Source organism: Ranitomeya variabilis, chromosome 5 (assembly GCF_051348905.1).
Source record: "Ranitomeya variabilis isolate aRanVar5 chromosome 5, aRanVar5.hap1, whole genome shotgun sequence".
NCBI lineage: Eukaryota > Metazoa > Chordata > Amphibia > Anura > Dendrobatidae > Ranitomeya > Ranitomeya variabilis.
In genome coordinates, this window is record NC_135236.1 from 420,121,577 (window position 1) to 420,141,040 (window position 19,464).

The 19,464-nt window shown below is 41.5% G+C and overlaps 1 protein-coding gene across 3 annotated transcripts in view; it reads right to left on the bottom strand.

Moving 5' to 3' along the window:
• The window catches only part of LOC143773704 (uncharacterized), a 40,159-nt gene extending 28,739 nt beyond the window's left edge, over positions 1-11,420 (bottom strand). Inside the window, exons 1-5 of one of the 3 annotated variants that reach the window (XM_077261076.1) lie at positions 11,249-11,420; positions 10,860-11,003; positions 10,713-10,772; positions 8,383-8,529; positions 1,621-1,662 (exon numbers count right to left, since the gene is read on the bottom strand). In XM_077261076.1, the coding sequence (XP_077117191.1) occupies positions 1,621-1,662; positions 8,383-8,529; positions 10,713-10,772; positions 10,860-11,000 (390 nt within the window). In that variant the 5' untranslated portion in view covers positions 11,001-11,003; positions 11,249-11,420. The other 2 variants (XM_077261074.1, XM_077261077.1) reach the window with 2 other exon arrangements.
• Between the last annotated feature and the right edge of the window lie 8,044 nt (positions 11,421-19,464).

Sequence of the window (19,464 nt, forward strand, 5' to 3'; positions counted from 1 at the left end):
GTAGGTTAAGTGTTTTTGAATATCCATAGTGAATCAGGAGCCCCATATAATGCTCCATACAGTTCATGATGGGCCCCATAAGATGCTCCATATTAAATATGCCCAATATAATGCTGCATAAAAGGTTAATGATGGCCCCATAAGATGCTCCATAGAATATTATGCCTCATATAATGCTGCACCATGGTTGATGGCCCCATAAGTTGCTCCATAGAATATTATGCCCCATATAATACTGCACAAAGGTTGATGGCCCCATAAGATGCTCCATAGAATATTATGCCTCATATAATGCTGCACAAAGGTTAATGGCCTCATAAGATTCTCCATAGAATATTATGCCCCATATAATGCTGCACAAAGGTTGATGGCCCCATAAGATGCTCCATAGAATATTATGCCCCATATAATGCTGCACAATGGTTGATGGCCCCATAAGATGCTCCACAGAATAATATACCCAATATAATGCTCCATAAAAGTTGATGGCCCCATAAGATGCTCCATAAAATAATATGCCCTGTATGCTACTGCGATTAAAAAAAAATGACATGCTCACCTCTTGTTACTGGGGGTCTGGTGCCAGTGTCCTGAGCAGGCGGGGACCAGGTGCTGGAGTCGCCACTGGATCAGGCCCTCGGCACTTGGGATCTTCACTGACTGTTCAGGCAGAGGGTGCGCACTAACCATGTCATCGCGCCCTCTGACCTGAACGTCACAGCCAGAGGATGAGGAAGACAGAGCCCGGCGGTGGAACGGGGACAGGTGAATATCGCATGGCTCACCCTCCCCGTCATACTCCCCCTCTCCTGGCGTGGCCTCTCTGTATGTCCCTGCTTCTCCGATGGTCTCCGGCGTGCTCTGGCAGCTTGTTCCTGTGTTCAGCGGTCACGTGGTACCGCTCATTAAAGTAATGAATATGCTTTCCCCCTGTGGGATTGGAGTCGCGTCCATATTCATTACTTTAATGAGTGGTACCACATGACCGCTGAACACAGGAAGAGCTGTGGGTGCCGAAGACCATCGGAGAAGCAGGGAAGTGCAGAGACCACGCCGGGAGCAGGTGAGTATGATGTGACAGCCATCACTCCCCCTCCCCTGCCAACCCCCTGGGACTATGACTCGAGTATAAGCCGAGAGGGACACTTTTAGCCTAAAAAAATTGCCTGAAAATCTCGGCTTATACTCGAGTATATACGGTATGTGCTGATCAAGTTCTCACTACTGTGTATTGTGACTATTGGAACAGTTCTGTTCTCAGATACACAACTCCAAAATCCCTGCATAGACTTAGGTTAAATAAAACACAGTGGTTCTGATCTGAGGGTAATACAGGGACAACTGCATTTAAGCCATAAAAAGAATACCTTACAATAAAAATTGTAACTCCCCCTTCTATTTAATAAAATCTCATGCAGATCAGTGTCCGGCTCATAGCTTAGAACAGCTCATTTGCGTATAAGAAAAACTTGGATCTCTCTGGATTAAGACATTGGATTGCAAATGTCAAGGTGTGATTTTATTCAGCTTCCTATGACCTACATGCCCATATAGATGGCTTCGAAGGGTTGATCCACTGACAGATTCTCTTTAAACTGATGTGTGCTTGATAATACATACCTTCATTAAGGGCTTTCTAATGCGGATTTTTTGGCATTTTTTCTGAAACAAGAAAGAAAATAAGGGTAACTTACAGTTTGCCACACCATATGAGCCTATTAAATACTATCCAGCAACTGAAAGAGAACGTTCATTCAATGTCATGCTGCCCCGAACCACTGGTTGCATAGATTCCTGATAGGGCTCCTCATTGCACAGAACTAAGTTTTAGTCTGAAACACAGCAGCATCTGAAAATGCATTGGAAATTAACAGGATACTTGCTATGTATGGTTTATTGTTTAATCCCTTTCCAACATTGGGCGTAATAGTACGCTGATTTTGGAATCCCCCCTTCAAAAAGAGCCTGAAGACCCACCTCTTCCGACAAGCCTACAACCTGCAGTAACCACCGATCGACCAAACCGCTGCATGACCAGCTCTATCCTCGCCTACTGTATTCTCACCCATACCTCATAGATTGTGAGCGCGGGCAGGGTCCTCTCTCCTCCTGTACCAGTTATGACTTGTATTGATTAAGAATATTGTACTTGTTTTTATTATGTATACCCCTCCTCACATGTAAAGGAATAAATGGCACTATAACAATAAATAATAATAATAATATTTGGTGTGGGCTACGGTGATGAGCTCGCAACTTTCTGGGCACATGTCAGCTGGTATATACAAGAGAAGTTATATAGAAACAGGGGCGCACTATAGTATCCTGGGAAGATAATGATCATCAAGGGGTGCAATACCTAGTCTATGTATGAACATATGAAACCAAAGAGAAAAAGGTAGACTAGTATAGTATGCACAACCACAATCAATATAGAAAATATATAACACCTTTATTGCACCTCAAAAGATATACACATAAAAATATTTAAAATATGGTACATGAATTAGTACGAAAAAACCACACTCCAAACGATAGAAACTCCTCATAACACCTATAAATATTGTCCTGCATATGCATTGAAAATGAATGGCAATCCATATATATGACAACAACAGCACTATGTATATACCCACTATCCCAGGTATGAAGAGCAAATAGCCCAAGAGGGTGACCCATATATATAGTCCCCTGAAGTAAAGGTGACAATGAAATACATCAACCCTGTGGATACAACCTGTGCATGAATAAGATGGATCCTGAAATGTGCTGCAGAAAAATATGAGGCAGAAGTCCAAAAATAGCAAGTAAATAGACTCCCTATGAATGAACCGGGGACACGGGCAGAATAGCCCAGAAATGGAGGAGTGTGGTGGAAGCAGGCCCCACGCGTATCGCTGAATCTGGTATCGGAATTCCGATACCGAGTTCCGATATGTTTGCGATATCGGAAATCGGTATCGGAATCCACATTTAAGTGTAAAATAAAGAATTAAAATAAAAAATATTGATATACTCACCTCTCCGACGCAGCCTGGACCTTACCGCTGGTAACCGGCAGCCTTCTTTGCTTAAAATGAGCGCGTTCAGGGCCTTCCATGACGTCACGGCTTCTGATTGGTCGCGTGCCGCTCATGTGACCGCCACGCGACCAATCACAAGCCGTGATGTAATTCTCAGGTCCTAAATTCCTAGAATTAGGAATTTAGGACCTGAGAATTACGTCACGGCTTGTGATTGGTCGCGTGGCGGTCACATGAGCGGCACGCGACCAATCAGAAGCCGTGACGTCATGGAAGGCCCTGAACGCGCTCATTTTAAGCAAAGAAGGCTGCCGGTTACCAGCGGTAAGGTCCAGGCTGCGTCGGAGAGGTGAGTATATCAATATTTTTTATTTTAATTCTTTATTTTACACATTAATATGGATCCCAGGGCCTGAAGGAGAGTTTCCTCTCCTTCAGACCCTGGGAACCATAGTATCCCATTGCACTGCATTGGATTTTGTGTTTCGGCCGACCCCGACCCCGACTTTTTTATAGGATCGGCCGATTTCACTCGACCTGACTTTTGAGAAAGTCGGGTTTCATGAAACCCGACCCGATCCTATAAAAATAAAAGTCGCTCAACCCTAGTGTCCAGTTGTGATCCTTTGGTAACACAGCCAGTATTAAACAAAAACTTGATCTATTTCAAACAGAGCTAAATGTAGAATGTAAGTCCGCAAGGACAGGGTCCTCTCCCCTCTGTACCAGTCTGTCATTGTAAATTTGTTTACCGTTAACGATATCTATAACCCTGTATGTAACCCCCTTCTCATGTACAGCACCATGGAATTAATGGTGCTATATAAATAAATAATAATAATTGTAAATGAATGCACACTTTAGTTTCTGTTTTGCATCCGTTTTTTGTTATGTTTGCATAGGACCTGTTTTTACTAAGTGCGACTGAAGAAAATGTAGTCATTCCGTCCTCCACGATGAACTCCTGTTCTTCATTCAAAAACATATGAAATAGACAACATAAAAATATGTATCAGAACATCTTCTTACGCATTTTGGAATGAAATTCCTTAAATCATAGCGATTGTTGCTGGGTCCCAGTGCCTGTCATGTGATTTCTCCTATAATTTCCAGCCTGTGGCTAGGTGCCATATTAGACTGTGATTTTTACCTGCCATGCTTTGGTAAGTTCAAGTCTGAACTTTTTTATTCATTTTTGTTAGTTTTTTTTCCAATTCATTTGAACAGATTAAAAACAGCACAAAAATACTGAAAGAATTCACATGCTGCAGATTTTAAAAAAATGCCTTGATATTTCAAAGCCACAAGGAAGAATAAGCAACATTTGCATGAGATTTCAGAAATCTCATTCACTTTGCTGGTACTGTAAAGTGCAGTGTTTTCTTACTTTGAAAAACATGTGGAAAATTGTGACAAAAGCGCAGTGTGTGAGGCTCGATTCATACACATCATATATATATATATATATTTATTTTTTTTTTGCATTTCCAAGAAAAGAACAAATATTTTGCTGTCTAAAGATGAATATCTTTACAAACATATTGCTTTGATCTGTGGCATTTTTGGACGTATTTATGGCCAATAATGTTTTTTTCCTGTGTTCTGGAGGAAAGACCGGCACTACTGCTCCTGAAGTGTAGGCGCTCGATGAAAGAACTTCAGTCCAGTCTTAATGTAGGCCAAAAACCTCAGTACCTGCACACAGCCAAATCTACCTTGTACCCGGCTTCTCTACAATACATATATCCTTGATAAAGACCGTTGTTGGTCGAAACATTGGACTCTTTGTTCTCCATCATCATTGTGGTGCTGAGGTTTTTTACCTATGTTTTATTCCTAAACCTGTTTGGCCTACGTATGGCGATTTTCATTTTTTTATAGACATCAATAATTCTTTTAATATACCTTTATAAATGCATCAAAACAGAAGTATAAAAGAATTTCATTAAAAAGATTAAAACGATACCATATAACCTCATTCATCATGCCTTACAAGTCCATGAACATTATGAAAATTGCAGGAATTTTGAAGGTGTTTTTAATGCAGTGTTTTACACTATATATACAAATATCTTATACTAAATTCATAAAGGAAAAGTTTACAACAAGGTTTGTGGCAAACTTTTTATTATTATATGATAGCTAAGCTAAACTTATAATAAGCTTATATCTACACTTTGTAATAGAAATCCACAGGCAAAAAACAACATAAGAACTTGTTCAGTAAACGTTACTGAAGTAAATGGCACTGTGACTGACAGAACTTGTGTAGTAAACGTGACTGAACTACATGGCACTGTGAGTGACAGAACTTGTTCAGTAAACGTGACTGAACTACGTGGCACTGTGACTGACAGAACTTGTTCAGTAAATGTGACTGAACTACGTGGCACTGCGACTGAGAACTTATTCAGTAAACGTGACTGAACTACGTGGCACTGTGACTGACTGAACTTATTCAGTAAACGTGACTGAACTACGTGGCACTGTGACTGACAGAACTTGTCCAGTAAACATGACTGAACTACATCATACTGTGACTGCGCCTGTAGCTGATTGGTCGTGGGTGGCTGGCGCGACGAATCAGCTACATGGGATTTCGGTTACAGACAAATAGATACAGGGATCTCCTGTACAGCAGTATATACTGTATACGGGTGCTATATATTATATACGGGGGTCTCCTGTCCCACAGTATATACGGGGGCTATATATTATATGCGGGGGTCTCTTGTACAGCAGAACATATAGACGTCGCGCACGGGGCGGCCATCTTGTGAGTGGCGCCGATGTCGCTGCTGCCCGTTGGCTGCCATGTTGGAGCAGTGGGGGATGCTTGTCCCGCACAGTGGCCGCTCGTCTGCTCGGTCTCTGCTGTCGGCCGCTGTCTGCCATGATGAGAAGGTCAGTATTGCGGTGCTGCGGCCAGGCCTTGTACACAGCAGGAGCAGCCCCTCTCCTCCCGCAGTGCTGCCGCCTACATCACACTGTGACTGCGCCTGTCGCTGATTGGTCGTGGGCAGCTGGCACGACCAATCAGCGACACGGGATTTCCGTTACAGACAAACAGACCCTTAGACGATTATATGTAGATAATGGTCATTCCTGTGCAAAGTACAGTACAATGTGGTGCTAATCATGTAGCGCTAGATCACAGCGTTTTTTACTCCTTGACAGAGATTTTTGAACTTTATTCCGTCTGCAGTAAGGTGGTGTGATTACCTTCTTTTATATATGTCAATACTTGGTGAGATTCAGACCCCTGCAAACCCAGAAACTCACGCTTTTATGCACACACACTGATTACAAGCAAACAGGTCACAGGTGAGGATATTATCTTTAGTACATACTGATAGGGAATTTAGATTGTGAGCCCCATCGGGGACAGCGATGATAATGTGTGCAAAACTGTAAAGCGTAGCGGAATATGTTAGCGCTATATAAAAATAAAGATTATTATTATTATTTAGTAGCCATTCAAACCCATTTGTGTGAACTTCTGTACATGTTATCGGGCCAAAATCACCGGGGTATGTGAACTTTTGATCACGGTCATTTTAATGTTTTGGGTTGTCATTATGATATAAAAACAGACAACACAGTAGTTTGACAATAAATGGCTTCAACCAACCACTAACCATGAGTGGAGGAAAAGTTTTGCTGTTATCATTCATATTCTCTGAGAAAAGGCCAAGAAAGCATAAATCCTGCCGGGGTATGTAAACTTTGGAGCACAACTGTATATATATATATATATATATATATATATATATATATATATATATATATATATATATATGTATATATATATATATATATATATATATATATATATACACTCACTGGCCACTTTATTAGGTACACCTGTCCAACTTCTTGTTAACACTTAATTTCTAATCAGCCAATCACATGGCGGCAACTCAGTGCATTTAGGCATGTAGACATGGTCAAGACAATCTCCTGCAGTTCAAACCGAGCATCAGTATGGGGAAGAAAGGTGATTTGAGTGCCTTTGAACGTGGCATGGTTGGTGCCAGAAGGGCTGGTCTGAGTATTTCAGAAACTGCTGATCTACTGGGATTTTCACGCACAACCATCTCTAGGGTTTACAGAGAATGGTCCGAAAAAGAAAAAAAATCCAGTGAGCGGCAGTTCTGTGGGCGGAAATGCCTTGTTGATGCCAGAGGTCAGAGGAGAATGGGCAGACTGGTTCGAGCTGATAGAAAGGCAACAGTGACTCAAATCGCCACCCGTTACAACCAAGGTAGGCCTAAGAGCATCTCTGAACGCACAGTGCGTCGAACTTTGAGGCAAATGGGCTACAGCAGCAGAAGACCACACCGGGTACCACTCCTTTCAGCTAAGAACAGGAAACTGAGGCTACAATTTGTACAAGCTCATCGAAATTGGACAGTAGAAGATTGGAAAAACGTTGCTTGGTCTGATGAGTCTCGATTTCTGCTGCGACATTCGGATGGTAGGGTCAGAATTTGGCGTAAACAACATGAAAGCATGGATCCATCCTGCCTTGTATGGAGCATCTTTGGGATGTGCAGCCGACAAATCTGCGGCAACTGTGTGATGCCATCATGTCAATATGGACCAAAATCTCTGAGGAATGCTTCCAGCACCTTGTTGAATCTATGCCACGAAGAATTGAGGCAGTTCTGAAGGCAAAAGGGGTCCAACCCGTTACTAGCATGGTGTACCTAATAAAGTGGCCGGTGAGTGTATATAATATACACATAAAGTATATTTGTACATATGTATACATGTATACATAAAGTATATTTCACCATGCATATATCTCTTTCAAAGACTAGTCCAGTAATACCTTTATATTACCAGTCCAATCCTCTGCTACTGTGGGCGTTTTAATTTAGATGCAAATTAGGGCAAAGAGCTATTTGTAGCTCTGAAGCCTATTTCACTCCAGCTCTATTCCCCACTCAGCAGCACTCCCCTCCTGCTTGACTGATGGCTCCTTTGCCTGAAGTAACACAGCATAGAGGCTGTCAGTCAAGGAACAGGAGGTGGCACTGGGCAGGGTGTAGAGCTGGAGTAGCAGAGACTTCAGATCTACAGCCTCATTTGCATATCAAATCAAACTCTGATTTCTCAGTAAAGGACTGACCATGTAAAGGTCTTGCTGGAATTGTATTTGAAAGCGCTATATGCACTCAAATAGTTTTCGGGGTGAAATCATGCTGACAGAGTCCGTTTGAAGGACACACAACAGAATCTGCATTTCATTTTCTAAAATGACTACCTAGAACTACCTTTTAATATCTAATGATTAATGTACAGATTTTTTTCTAAATATCATAGTTTAATAAATAATAAAACAGAAATGACTTACGCAATTTATGCATGTATTAGTATATACTGCAATCCTGTCTTGAAGAACAAATATATTCTCTTTGGACACTTCCTTGGTATATGCCATTGAAGTCATATTTTTATAAAATCCCATAATCTTTTTCAAAAGACATATTTTTTCTATTTTCTGCCAAAAGTAAACATACAGGTCAGCAATTTGTGTTTTTATCAGAAAGTCAAAAAAACATTAAAAGACTGCGCATTCTAGTAAACTGAAATAAGGAATCTGTATTAGGGTATGTTCAGTTGTTGCATTTTTGCAGCGTTTTTCTTCTGTACCAAAAACCCAAGTGGTGGCAGGAAAAACACTGCGTCTTTGTTGCGTTTTTACTTGAGTTTTTTACTCATTCTTTTGGTTAGCTAAGCTGGCGAAAAGTCACCTTTGCACCAAAAGCCACAGAGGCAAGGCCTGCCAGCTCAAGTCCTGAGTTAGCATGTTAAATATTTAAGTCCACAACAGTACAATTATAAAAAATGAATAAGTAAAGCTTATTGGGAAGCATTGCCAGGAGAAAGAATCTCTGTTTTCCAATAATCATGGCAGCACAACTAAAGTACTAAAGTTGCTAAGTTGCATCTGAACAAACCACAAAGCTTCTGTAATAGTGTCCTTTGGATTAAAGTAACCAAAGTGGAGATCTTTTGGCCATAAAGCCCTGGACCATATTTGCTAAAAATCAACCTTATGATATCAGCACAAACACTTAGTACCAACTATCAAGAATGGAGGGGTGATGATTTGGGTTTGCAAGCTCAGCACCTGATGATCATTGAGTTTACTATGTTGACCTTTCCACTGTATACAAAAGTATTCTAGAATTAAATGCTTATCACTCACATAATGGTAATTCTGCTTCACGTCACCTGTCTTATCTATAGCATTTTTCTGTGCTGTGTTGTGCGTAAATATGTGATCCTTCAAAATTTCTATTAGTCTATGTCTGATGAAGGGACCTGTGTAGTCTCGAAAGCTTGCAATTTGTTACCATCTTCTCAGTTAGCCATTAAAAGGTATCAACCACTGAGGACTCTCAATTCTAAATATTTTTCTATCCACTGGCTAACACGGTACCAAGATATATATCTTTCCTATATTAGAATTGAATGTGAGACCTTCTATCCAAAAGCTAAATCTTTGCCAAAACTGGATCAAAAACGCATCAGTACAATGTTCCAAAACACATCAGCAAATCCACATCTAAATGGCTGAAAAATAAAAGAATCAAGGTATTGCAATGGCCCATCCAAAGTCCAGGCCTCAACCCAATTGAAATGATGTGGTGGGACCTTAAGAGACAGCTGTGAATAAAGAAGCATCCACAAACCACAATGAACTTAAAGGGAATCTGTCAGCAGGTTTTTGCTACCTCATCTGGAACCCTGATTCCATCGATGCATCTCGTAGTTTACTGAGTGCAGTGCTTCTGACACAATCTTAGATCTTAGATTTAGTAATTCATCAGAGTTGAGAAAGCTAGCCCAAGTGACAACAGGCTCTTTACGTGCAAATTCTATAGACACTGAGCTGGTTATCAGAGGAGAAGATGGAGTCGGACCAGCATGCACGCGCTGCTGTAGTCCAGATAATGATAATTACCACGTGATAAAACCTGCAGTGTAAGTAAACAACAGCACACAGCCTGACATATGCTACATTTTTTAAATCCATGTTTTAACCTCTACCCCATGCTGCTTTCAGATTACAAAGCAAAAACCTGCTGTCGTATTCCCTTTAAGCAACATAAAGAAGATTGAGACAAAATTCCACCAGGATGATGAAAGAGACTGATAAAGTCATACTCAAAAAATGATTACGTGAAGTTATTGCAGCTGAAGGTGATTCCACAAATTATTGATTCATAGGCTTTGCTTAACTTTTACACACTGCTTCTTCATTTTGCCCTTGTTTTTGTTATTTATAAGTTATTGTTCATCTGAAATTGTGTCTACCTAATTTTAATATCTTCTAAAGATCGTTTTTTTATTGTGTCCAGATATGTAAAAACATAGAATTCAAGGGGTGTACTTAGTTTTTTTCATTACTGTATGCTCATATACTCCTCTTTTCCATTTTGAGAGACTGATGAACAGGTCTGGTCACGTGGCTTTCCATGCAATTTTAAGAAAATGAGAGCTGTGCAGTCTATGAGGAAGGCTGCACGTACAAATGCAGGAGAACCTGTACTACTTACATATTAGTGGGTGCCATAAATCTTTGTTCCCAAAGTTAAACAACTAGAAACAATGTCTTTAGGTACATTCTATTAAATCAGATTAATATAGATTCACATAATAAAAATATAAACTTACATTAAGAGTCTGAAAATGGTGGTTGGAAATGAGAATTCTAGAAGAATGCTTCTGCATCCCCTGTGAAACAAGGATAATACGAGAGTTATAGCTTTTTAGTAGCTGAGAAAAAGCTATGTGACAGTAATTAGGAAATCATGTACTTACCTTAAAAGAGCGTGAAAAATTTAAACTTTTGAAATTTCGGCACGCTGAGATATTTTCTCTAATGTAACAGCTATTTGATTTTTGAAAGACAGCTAGTCGAACCAAGAAGAGGCAAGTACATGTAGCAACCACCACTTTCATGTTCTAGGAGCAGAAGGGATGAGGCATGCTGAGATTTAACAGCAGAGCATTCATACAACTCCTAGTTCCTTAGCGTTAAAATATGTCTTGCTCTTCATTCAGCAATCTTCTCCTGTTCCCTGTAAATCATCTTTGGCAAGTATTCAAAATCATCTTAGGTAGAATTTCACCATACAATCCTTCCTCTGCTCTGCTGCTTTCTCCTTTCCATACTTACAGAGATAAAAATGTGAAACACGGATACTTACAGGAACAGGAAGCTTTTGTATGACCTAAAGAATGTGGATTTGGCAAAATAAATAAATCTTGCAATGACAAAGTACTAAATAATGAATGCACCATCCACACGAGTACTACGCATTTCTTCTAAAGTGGCAGAAAAATCTGAAGACAGGCAGCTGGCATTTCTAATCTTTCTGCGACACAAGCTGACTTCTTGAATTTAAGTAGAAACAAGAGTTCAGACACCCACAAAGCATCTGATATGTAGGTCAGAAAAAGCAAAGACTGCTTTAATCTTAATCATTACTCTCTGGTTAGGTTATATTTTTATGAAAACCAGTAAAAACATTTCCTCTACATTGATATTTCCATTGGTTTTGTAATATAAATGTAACAAGATGAGAAAGTATTTCAGGGCTATAACCAATATGAACTCCAGTGAATTTCTATTTGGCTAAACTATTAAAAATATGCTTCATATTTAAAATGTATTTAGAAAAAGATTTACATTTGCAGAGATTTTATCATATAAATATAACAAGTTGAAGTTGCATTTTTTGTTAAATCAATTCAAATTACAGTAAATGCAAATTTAACTCAACTTCAAAAGGTTAAATCTTTTTGGCTGACTTTCCCAATAATAAAAGCACGAATAAATACGCTTTTAAATCTGATGCTTATCATTGACATACATAAATGTGTGCAGTAAAATATGTTATAGATAACCATACATTGGAGATGCTCCAATTGATTTGACATAAATCAAATTCAAGTTGAATTCTATTAAATTTGCAGATCCTGGCGAATTCAAGCAATATGCGATTTGGTTGACACAAATTGCAAGATAAATGCGTGCTAACATAAACTTTAAAGGGAATCTATCACCAGTTTTTTCGCTTATGAACTATGCCCATCACCTTAAAGCTAATAAGAATGGGGTTCCTGCACCCCCTTTATATCCCCAGATGTACCCCTGCATACATAAAAAAAAGTGGTGATGCAGCGATGAGCTCCATCTGGAGGCACCCATCGGACTGGACTACGCAATTTACATGCAGCAAGGGATGAGTATAAAACACCTTTTCTGAGATATGCAGGTGCACATCTGAGGATATGAAGATGTTGCAGGATCCTCATTCTTATAATCTTAACCCCTTCCTGACCTGTGACGCCACGTAGGCGTCATGAAAGTCGGTGCCAATCTGACACGTGACACCTATGTGGCGTCATGGAGGGATCGCGTCCCCCACTGTCCGATCCCACCCCCCCGTACCTCTGGAGTCCCAGGGACCCTCCCGGTTTCCGTCCAGCATCTAGGATGGGCGCCGCCATCTTCCAAAATGGCGGGCGCATGCGTAGTGCACCGCCGAATCTGCCGGCCGGCAGATTCGTTCATTCATTTTGGTTACTATGATAGGTTCTACCACAGTGATCAAAATAAAAGAAATAGTAAATAGCCCCCCCCCCCTTTATCACCCTCATAGGTAGGGAACATCATAAAATAAAGAAAATATATTTATTTTTATTTTTCCACTAGGGTTAGGGTTAGAACTAGGGTTAGGGTTAAAACTAGGGATAGGGTTAGAATTAGGGTTAGGGTTGGAACTAGGGTTAGGGTTAGGGCTATGGTTGGGGTTAGAAATAGGGTTAGAACTAGGGTTAGGGTTTCAATTAGGGTTAGGGTTAGAACTAGGGTTAGGGTTAGAACTAGGGTTAGAACTAGGGTTAGGGTTAGAACTAGGATTAGGGTTAGAATTAGAACTAGGGTTAGGGTTAGAACTAAGGTTAGGGTTAGAACTAGGGTTAGGGTTAGAATTAGGGTTGGAATTAGGGTATGTGCACACGGTGCGGATTTGGCTGCGGATTCGCAGCAGTTTTCCAAGCAGTGTACATTACCATGGAATCCTTTGGAAAACCAAATCTGCTGTGCCCATGGTGTGGAAAATACCGCGCGGAAATGCAGCGTTGTATTTTCCGCAGCATGTCAATTATTTGTGCCGATTCTGCAGCATTTTACACCTGTTCCTCAATAGGAATTTGCAGGTGTAAAACCGCAGGTGAAATCCACACAAAAAACACAGGAAATCCGCAGTAAATCCACAGGTAAAACGAATTGCGTTTTACCTGCAGATTTTTCAAAAATGGTGCTGAAAAATCCACACACGAATCTGCAACGTGGGCACATAGCCTTAGGGTTAGGGTTGGAATTAGAGTTAGGGTTGGGATTAGGGTTGGGGGTGGAAATAGGGATAAGATTAGGGTTAGCGGTGTGTTGAGGTTAAGGTTAGGCTTGTGGTTAGTGTTATGGTTAGGGTTGGGATTAGGGTTAGGGGTGTGTTGGGGTTAGTGTTTGAGTTAGAATTGAGGGGTTTCCACTGTTTAGGCACATCAGGGGGTCCCAAGCAACATGGCACCACCATTGATTCCAGCCAATCTTGCTTTCAAAAAGTCAAATGGTGCTCCCTCCCTTCTGAGTCCCGAAGTGCTCCCAAACAGTGGTTTACCCAAACATATGGGGTATCAGCGTACTCAGTAAAAATTGCACAACAAATTTGGCAGTGTAATTTTTCCTGTTACCCTTGGGAAAAAAGATTGGGGGCTAAAAAAAATTTTTCGTGGGAAAAAAAATGATTTTTTTATTTTCATGGCTCTGCGTTATAAACTTCTGTGAAGCGCTTGGGGGTTCAAAGTGCTCACCACACACCTAGATAAGTTCCTTGGGTGGTCTAGTTTCCAAAATGGGGTCACTCGTGGGAGGTTTCTACTGTTTAGGCACATCAGGGGCTCTGCAAATACAATGTGATGCCCGCAGACCATTCCATCAAAGTCTGCATTTCAAAACGTCACTACTTCCCTTCCGAGCCCCAACGTGTGCCCAAACAGTAGTTTACCCCCACATATGGGGTAGCAGTGTACTCAGGACAAACTGAACAACAACTTTTGGCATCCAATTTCTCCTGTTACCCATATGAAAATAAAAAAATTGCGGACTAAAAAACAATTTTTGAGGAAAAAATTTTTATTTTTATTTTCATGGTTCTATGTCATAAACTTCTGTGAAGCACTTGGGGGTTCAAAGTGCTCACCACACATCTAGATAAGTTCCTTGGGGGGGTCTAGTTTCTAAAATGGGGTCACTTGTGGGGGTTTCTACTGTTTAGGCATATCAGGGGCTCTGCAAACGCAACATGACGCCCGCAGACCATTCCATCAAAGTCTGCATTTCAAAACATCACTACTTCCCTTCCGAGCCCCAACGTGTGCCCAAATAGTGGTTTACCCCCACATGTGGGGTACCAGCATACTCAGGACAAACTGGACAACAACGTCTTGGGGTCCAATTTCTCCTGTTACACTTGAGAAAATAAAGAATTGCGGACTAAAAAAATCATTTTTGAGGAAAAAAAGATTTTTTCTTTTCACGGCTCTGCGTTATAAACTTCTGTGAAGCACTTGGGGGTAAAAAGTGCTCACCACACATCTAAATACGTTCCGTGGGAGGTCTACTTTCTAAAATGGGGTCACTTGTGGGGGAGCTCCAATGTTTAGGCACACAGAGGCTCTCCAAATGCGACATGGTGTCCGCTAACGATTTGAGCTAATTTTTCATTCGAAAAGTCAAATGGCGCTCCTTCCCTTCCAAGCCTTGCCGTGTGCCCAAACAGTAGTTTACCACCACATATGAGGTATCGGTGCACTCAGGAGAAATTGCCCAACAAATTTTAGGATTCATTTTATCCTGTTGCCCATGTGAAAATGAAAAAATTGAGGCTAAAAGAAATTTTTGTGAAAAAAAGTACTTTTTCATATTTACGGATCAGTTTGTGAAGCACAGGGGGTTTAAAGTGCTCACTATGCACCTAGATAAGTTCCTTGGGGGGTTTAGTTTCCAAAATGGGGTCACTTGAGGGGGAGCTCCAATCTTTAGGCACACAGGGGCTCTCCAAACGCGACATGGTGTCCACTAACGATTAGAGCTAATTTTTCATTTGAAAAGTCAAATGGCACTCCTTCCCTTCCGAGCCTTGCCGTGCGCCCAAACAGTAGTTTATCCCCACATACAGTACAGACCAAAAGTTTGGATACACCTTCTCATTTAAAGATTTTTCTGTATTTTCATGACTATGAAATTTGTGAAATTTGTACATTCACACTGAAGGCATCAAAACTATGAATTAACACATGTGGAATTATATACTTAACAAAATAGTGTTAAACAACTGAAATTATGTCTTATATTCTAGGTTCTTCAAAGTAGCCACCTTTTGCTTTGATGACTGCTTTGCACACTCTTTTCATTCTCTTGATGAGCTTCAAGAGGTAGTCAAGGTGTGTCCAAGCTTTTGGTCTGTACTGTATGAGGCATCGGTGTACTCAGGAGAAATTGCCCAACAAAATTTAGGATTCATGTTATCCTGTTGCCCATGTGAAAATGAAAAAATTGAGGCTAAAAGAAATTTTTTGTGAAAAAAAAAAGAACTTTTTCATTTTTACGGATCAATTTGTGAAGCATCTAGAGGTTCAAAGTGCTCACTATGCATCTAGATAAGTTCCTTGGGGGGTCTAATTTCCAAAATGGGGTCACTTGTGGGGGAGTTCCAATCTTTAGGCACACAGATGCTCTCCAAATGCGACATGGTGTCCGCTAAAGATTGGAGCCAATTTTTCATTCAAAAAATGAAATGGCGCTCCTTCCCTTCCGAGCCTTGCCGTGCACCCAAACAGTGGTTCCCCCCATATATGGGGTATCGGCGTACTCAGGAAAAATTGGACAACTTTCACAGTCCACTTTCTCCTTTTACTTTTGGGAAAATAAAAAAATTGTTGCTAAAAGATCATTTTGTGACTAAAAAGTTAAATGTTCATTTTTTCCTTCCATGTTGCTTCTGCTGCTGTGAAACACCTGAAGGGTTAATAAATTTCTTGAATGTGGTTTTGAGCACCTTGAGAGGTGCAGTTTTTAGAATGGTGTCACTTTTGGGTATTTTCAGCCATACAGACCCCTCAAACTGACTTCAAATGTGAAATGGTCCCTAAAAAAAATGGTTTTGTAAATTTTGTTGTAAAAATGAGAAATCGCTGGTCAAATTTTAACCCTTATAACTCCCTAGCAAAAAAAAATGTTGTTTCCAAAATTGTGCTGATGTAAAGTAGACATGTGGAAAATGTTATTTACTAACTATTTTGTGTCACATAACTCTCTGGTTTAACAGAATAAAAATTAAAAATTTGAAAATTGCAAAATTTTCAAAATTTTCACCAAATTTCCATTTTTTTCACAAATAAATGCAAAAATTATTGACCTAAATTTACCACTATCATGAAGCCCAATATGTCTCGAAAAAACAAGCTCAGAATCACTAGGATCTGTTGAAGCGTTCCTGAGTTATTACCTCATAAAGGGACACTGGTCAGAATTGCAAAAAATGGCCATTTCATTAAGGTCAAAATAGGCTGGGTCATGAAGGGGTTAAAGGTGATAGAAACCATTGCAGAACACTACATCAGCCACAGAAGGCTGGAAAGACCTCAGGTACAAACAACTTTGTAGACTTCGTCATAATGCTTTGTCACTGTCAAATCACATAGTATAGCATAGCCAGCACATGTCATAGTGAAAAAGGACAGGGTTCCCTCCTACATTTTACTAAATTTATGGTATCAAAAAGGGGAACTCTCCCTGCACCTCTAATGAGGTCCGATATCGACTATTAACGCCAAAATTGACTACTAATAATTAATATCCACTTAATACCACAACGTTTTCTTTACCTTATACTATACACTAACTGTTAGTTAGCGGCAGAGGTGCGGGGATGATGAGGCACAGTGAGCGGTATGGCGTGAGCGGGGTCCCTTCCACAGGCGAGGTGTCACAGCGGCCTGGTAAGCAGCAGAGCCGGGTGAATCATGGCTTTATCGGTGACGGCGGCCATCTTCCTGAGGTCGCGCGTGCGCAGATGGAGTGCTCTGCTTCCCGGGGCTTCAGGGAAAAATGGCCGCGGGAGGCCGCACATGCGCAGATGGAGATCGCGGCGGCCATTTTCCTGAAGCCGAGATCTGAATCTGCAAACTCGGCTTCAGGAAAATGGCCGCCGCGATCTCCATCTGTGCACGCGCGGCCTCCCGTGGCCATTTTCCTGAAGCCCCGAGAAGCAGAGCACTTCATCTGTGCACGCGTGACCTCAGAAAGATGGCCGCAGCCACTGATAAAGCCATGATTCACCCGGCTCTGCTGCTTACCTTGGATACCAGGCCGCTGCATCACCTCACCTTTGGAAGGGACCCTGCTCACGCCATACCGCTCACTGCGCCTCATCCTCCCTGCATCTCGGCCGCTGCCACAGCACTGCTGCAACCCCCCCATGGACACCAGGCCGTGGAGTCGCCCACCTAAACAGGAAGGGACCCTGCTCAGGTGCACGCCATATCACCCACGGCATCACTGCACCTCTGCTGACACCATGCCTCCTGTGACCCTGCTCTGCCACCGCCAGCCCTCAGGTAAGATACTGTAAATTCGGACAATAAGACGGACCCCCATCTTATAAAAAATCTTTTTTTCTGCAATTTTTACCCCAAATTTGGGGTGTATCTTATGGTCCGGTGCGTCTTATAGTCCAAAAAATATGGTAGATATATATTTATACCCAAGCTGGCGACTATAAATATATATATATATATATATATATATATATATATATATATATATATATATATATATATATATACACACACACATATACAGATACAACTCTAAAACAGTAATCTCACTACAGTATACAATAATATAACAATATCACACAGTAAAAACCCACCCTGAATTACCTGTCTAAATTACCCAAATCACACATACAATATCAGCCCTCCCACCTATGTCTCAGCTATCCCTGAGGCCTAGTATACTCAGCCATGTGTGTAAGTCCATCCTTCTCCCAGGAATCCAGCAAGGCAAGAGAGAGAGAACCACCTGGTCTTGTCCCTTATATGTGACCATCTAAAAGAGGTGTGTCCAGCCCCAGGTGTGGGGGATGAGGTCACGGTCTGTTGTCCACTAAGATACATCCCCTCAGTCCTAAATGAAACTTGTTTTCTAGCTCATGGCAACTTTGTTTTACAGCAGGCTGGAAGGGGGGCTTTGCTCCATGTGGCAAACATGGATATATAAATGTGTATATACATAAAACATGCACTAAACACATCTCTATATAGAGATATACATTTTGGGGCATTTCCCTTCTTCTACATGTAGCCTATATAAAAGCCCAGACATGTGTAACACCCCTTTAAGCCATTGTGGGCAGGGTGTCCGGCAGTTCTCACCTCAATATGGTGCAGTGCCTCCACATTATTCTTGCTGTAAGCTGTAGTGGGATGCAGGAGGATCTTCCTCTTCTGCCACGGTTGTCTCAAGAGAACCCCAATCCATGCTCTCTACACACTCACAAGAGATGAGATTCAAATACTTCCCAGGTTAATTTATATGAGGAGGCAAATTGTGAAAGATGCAGAGGGAATAACAAGAAACAGCAGAACAAGTAATATTACACAATCTACAATGCAGCTACAAGATGTATATGCAGTAAGCCTGAATGTTAAGTAAGACACTTTCCCTTTAAATGACAGCAGGCACAATCCTAATTAATCACACTTAACCCAAAAATTAGCTGCAGTGATGCAAATAATACAGTCCAATGTTGGGGCCCGCTTGCCATGGATGTTGACACGATTATAGGAACTGTTGGTGCACTTAACCCCTTTCTGACATTAGACGTACTATCCCATCAAGGTGGGGTGGGCCCGTATGCCCACTGACAGGATAGTATGTCATAGCGATCGGCCGCGCACATGGGGAAACGCGGCCGATCGCGGCCGGGTGTCAGCTGACTATCGCAGCTGACATCCGGCACTATGTGCCAGGAGTGGTCACGGACCACCCCGGCACATTATCCCCTGGCACACTGTGATCAAACATGATCGCAGCGTTCCGGGGGATAGGGAAGCATCGCGCAAGGAGGGGGCTCCCTGCGGGCTTCCCTGAGACCCTTGGAGCAACGCGATGTGATCGCGTTGCTCCGAGGGTCTCCTACCTTCTTCTCCCTGGAGGCCCCAGATCCAAAATGGCCGCGGGGCTGCATCCGGGTCCTGCAGGGACGTGGCTTACCAGCGCCTGCTCAGAGCAGGTGCCTGGAAGCCTCCAGGAGTGCACGTCACTTCGCTGATCTGACACAGTGCACAGCAG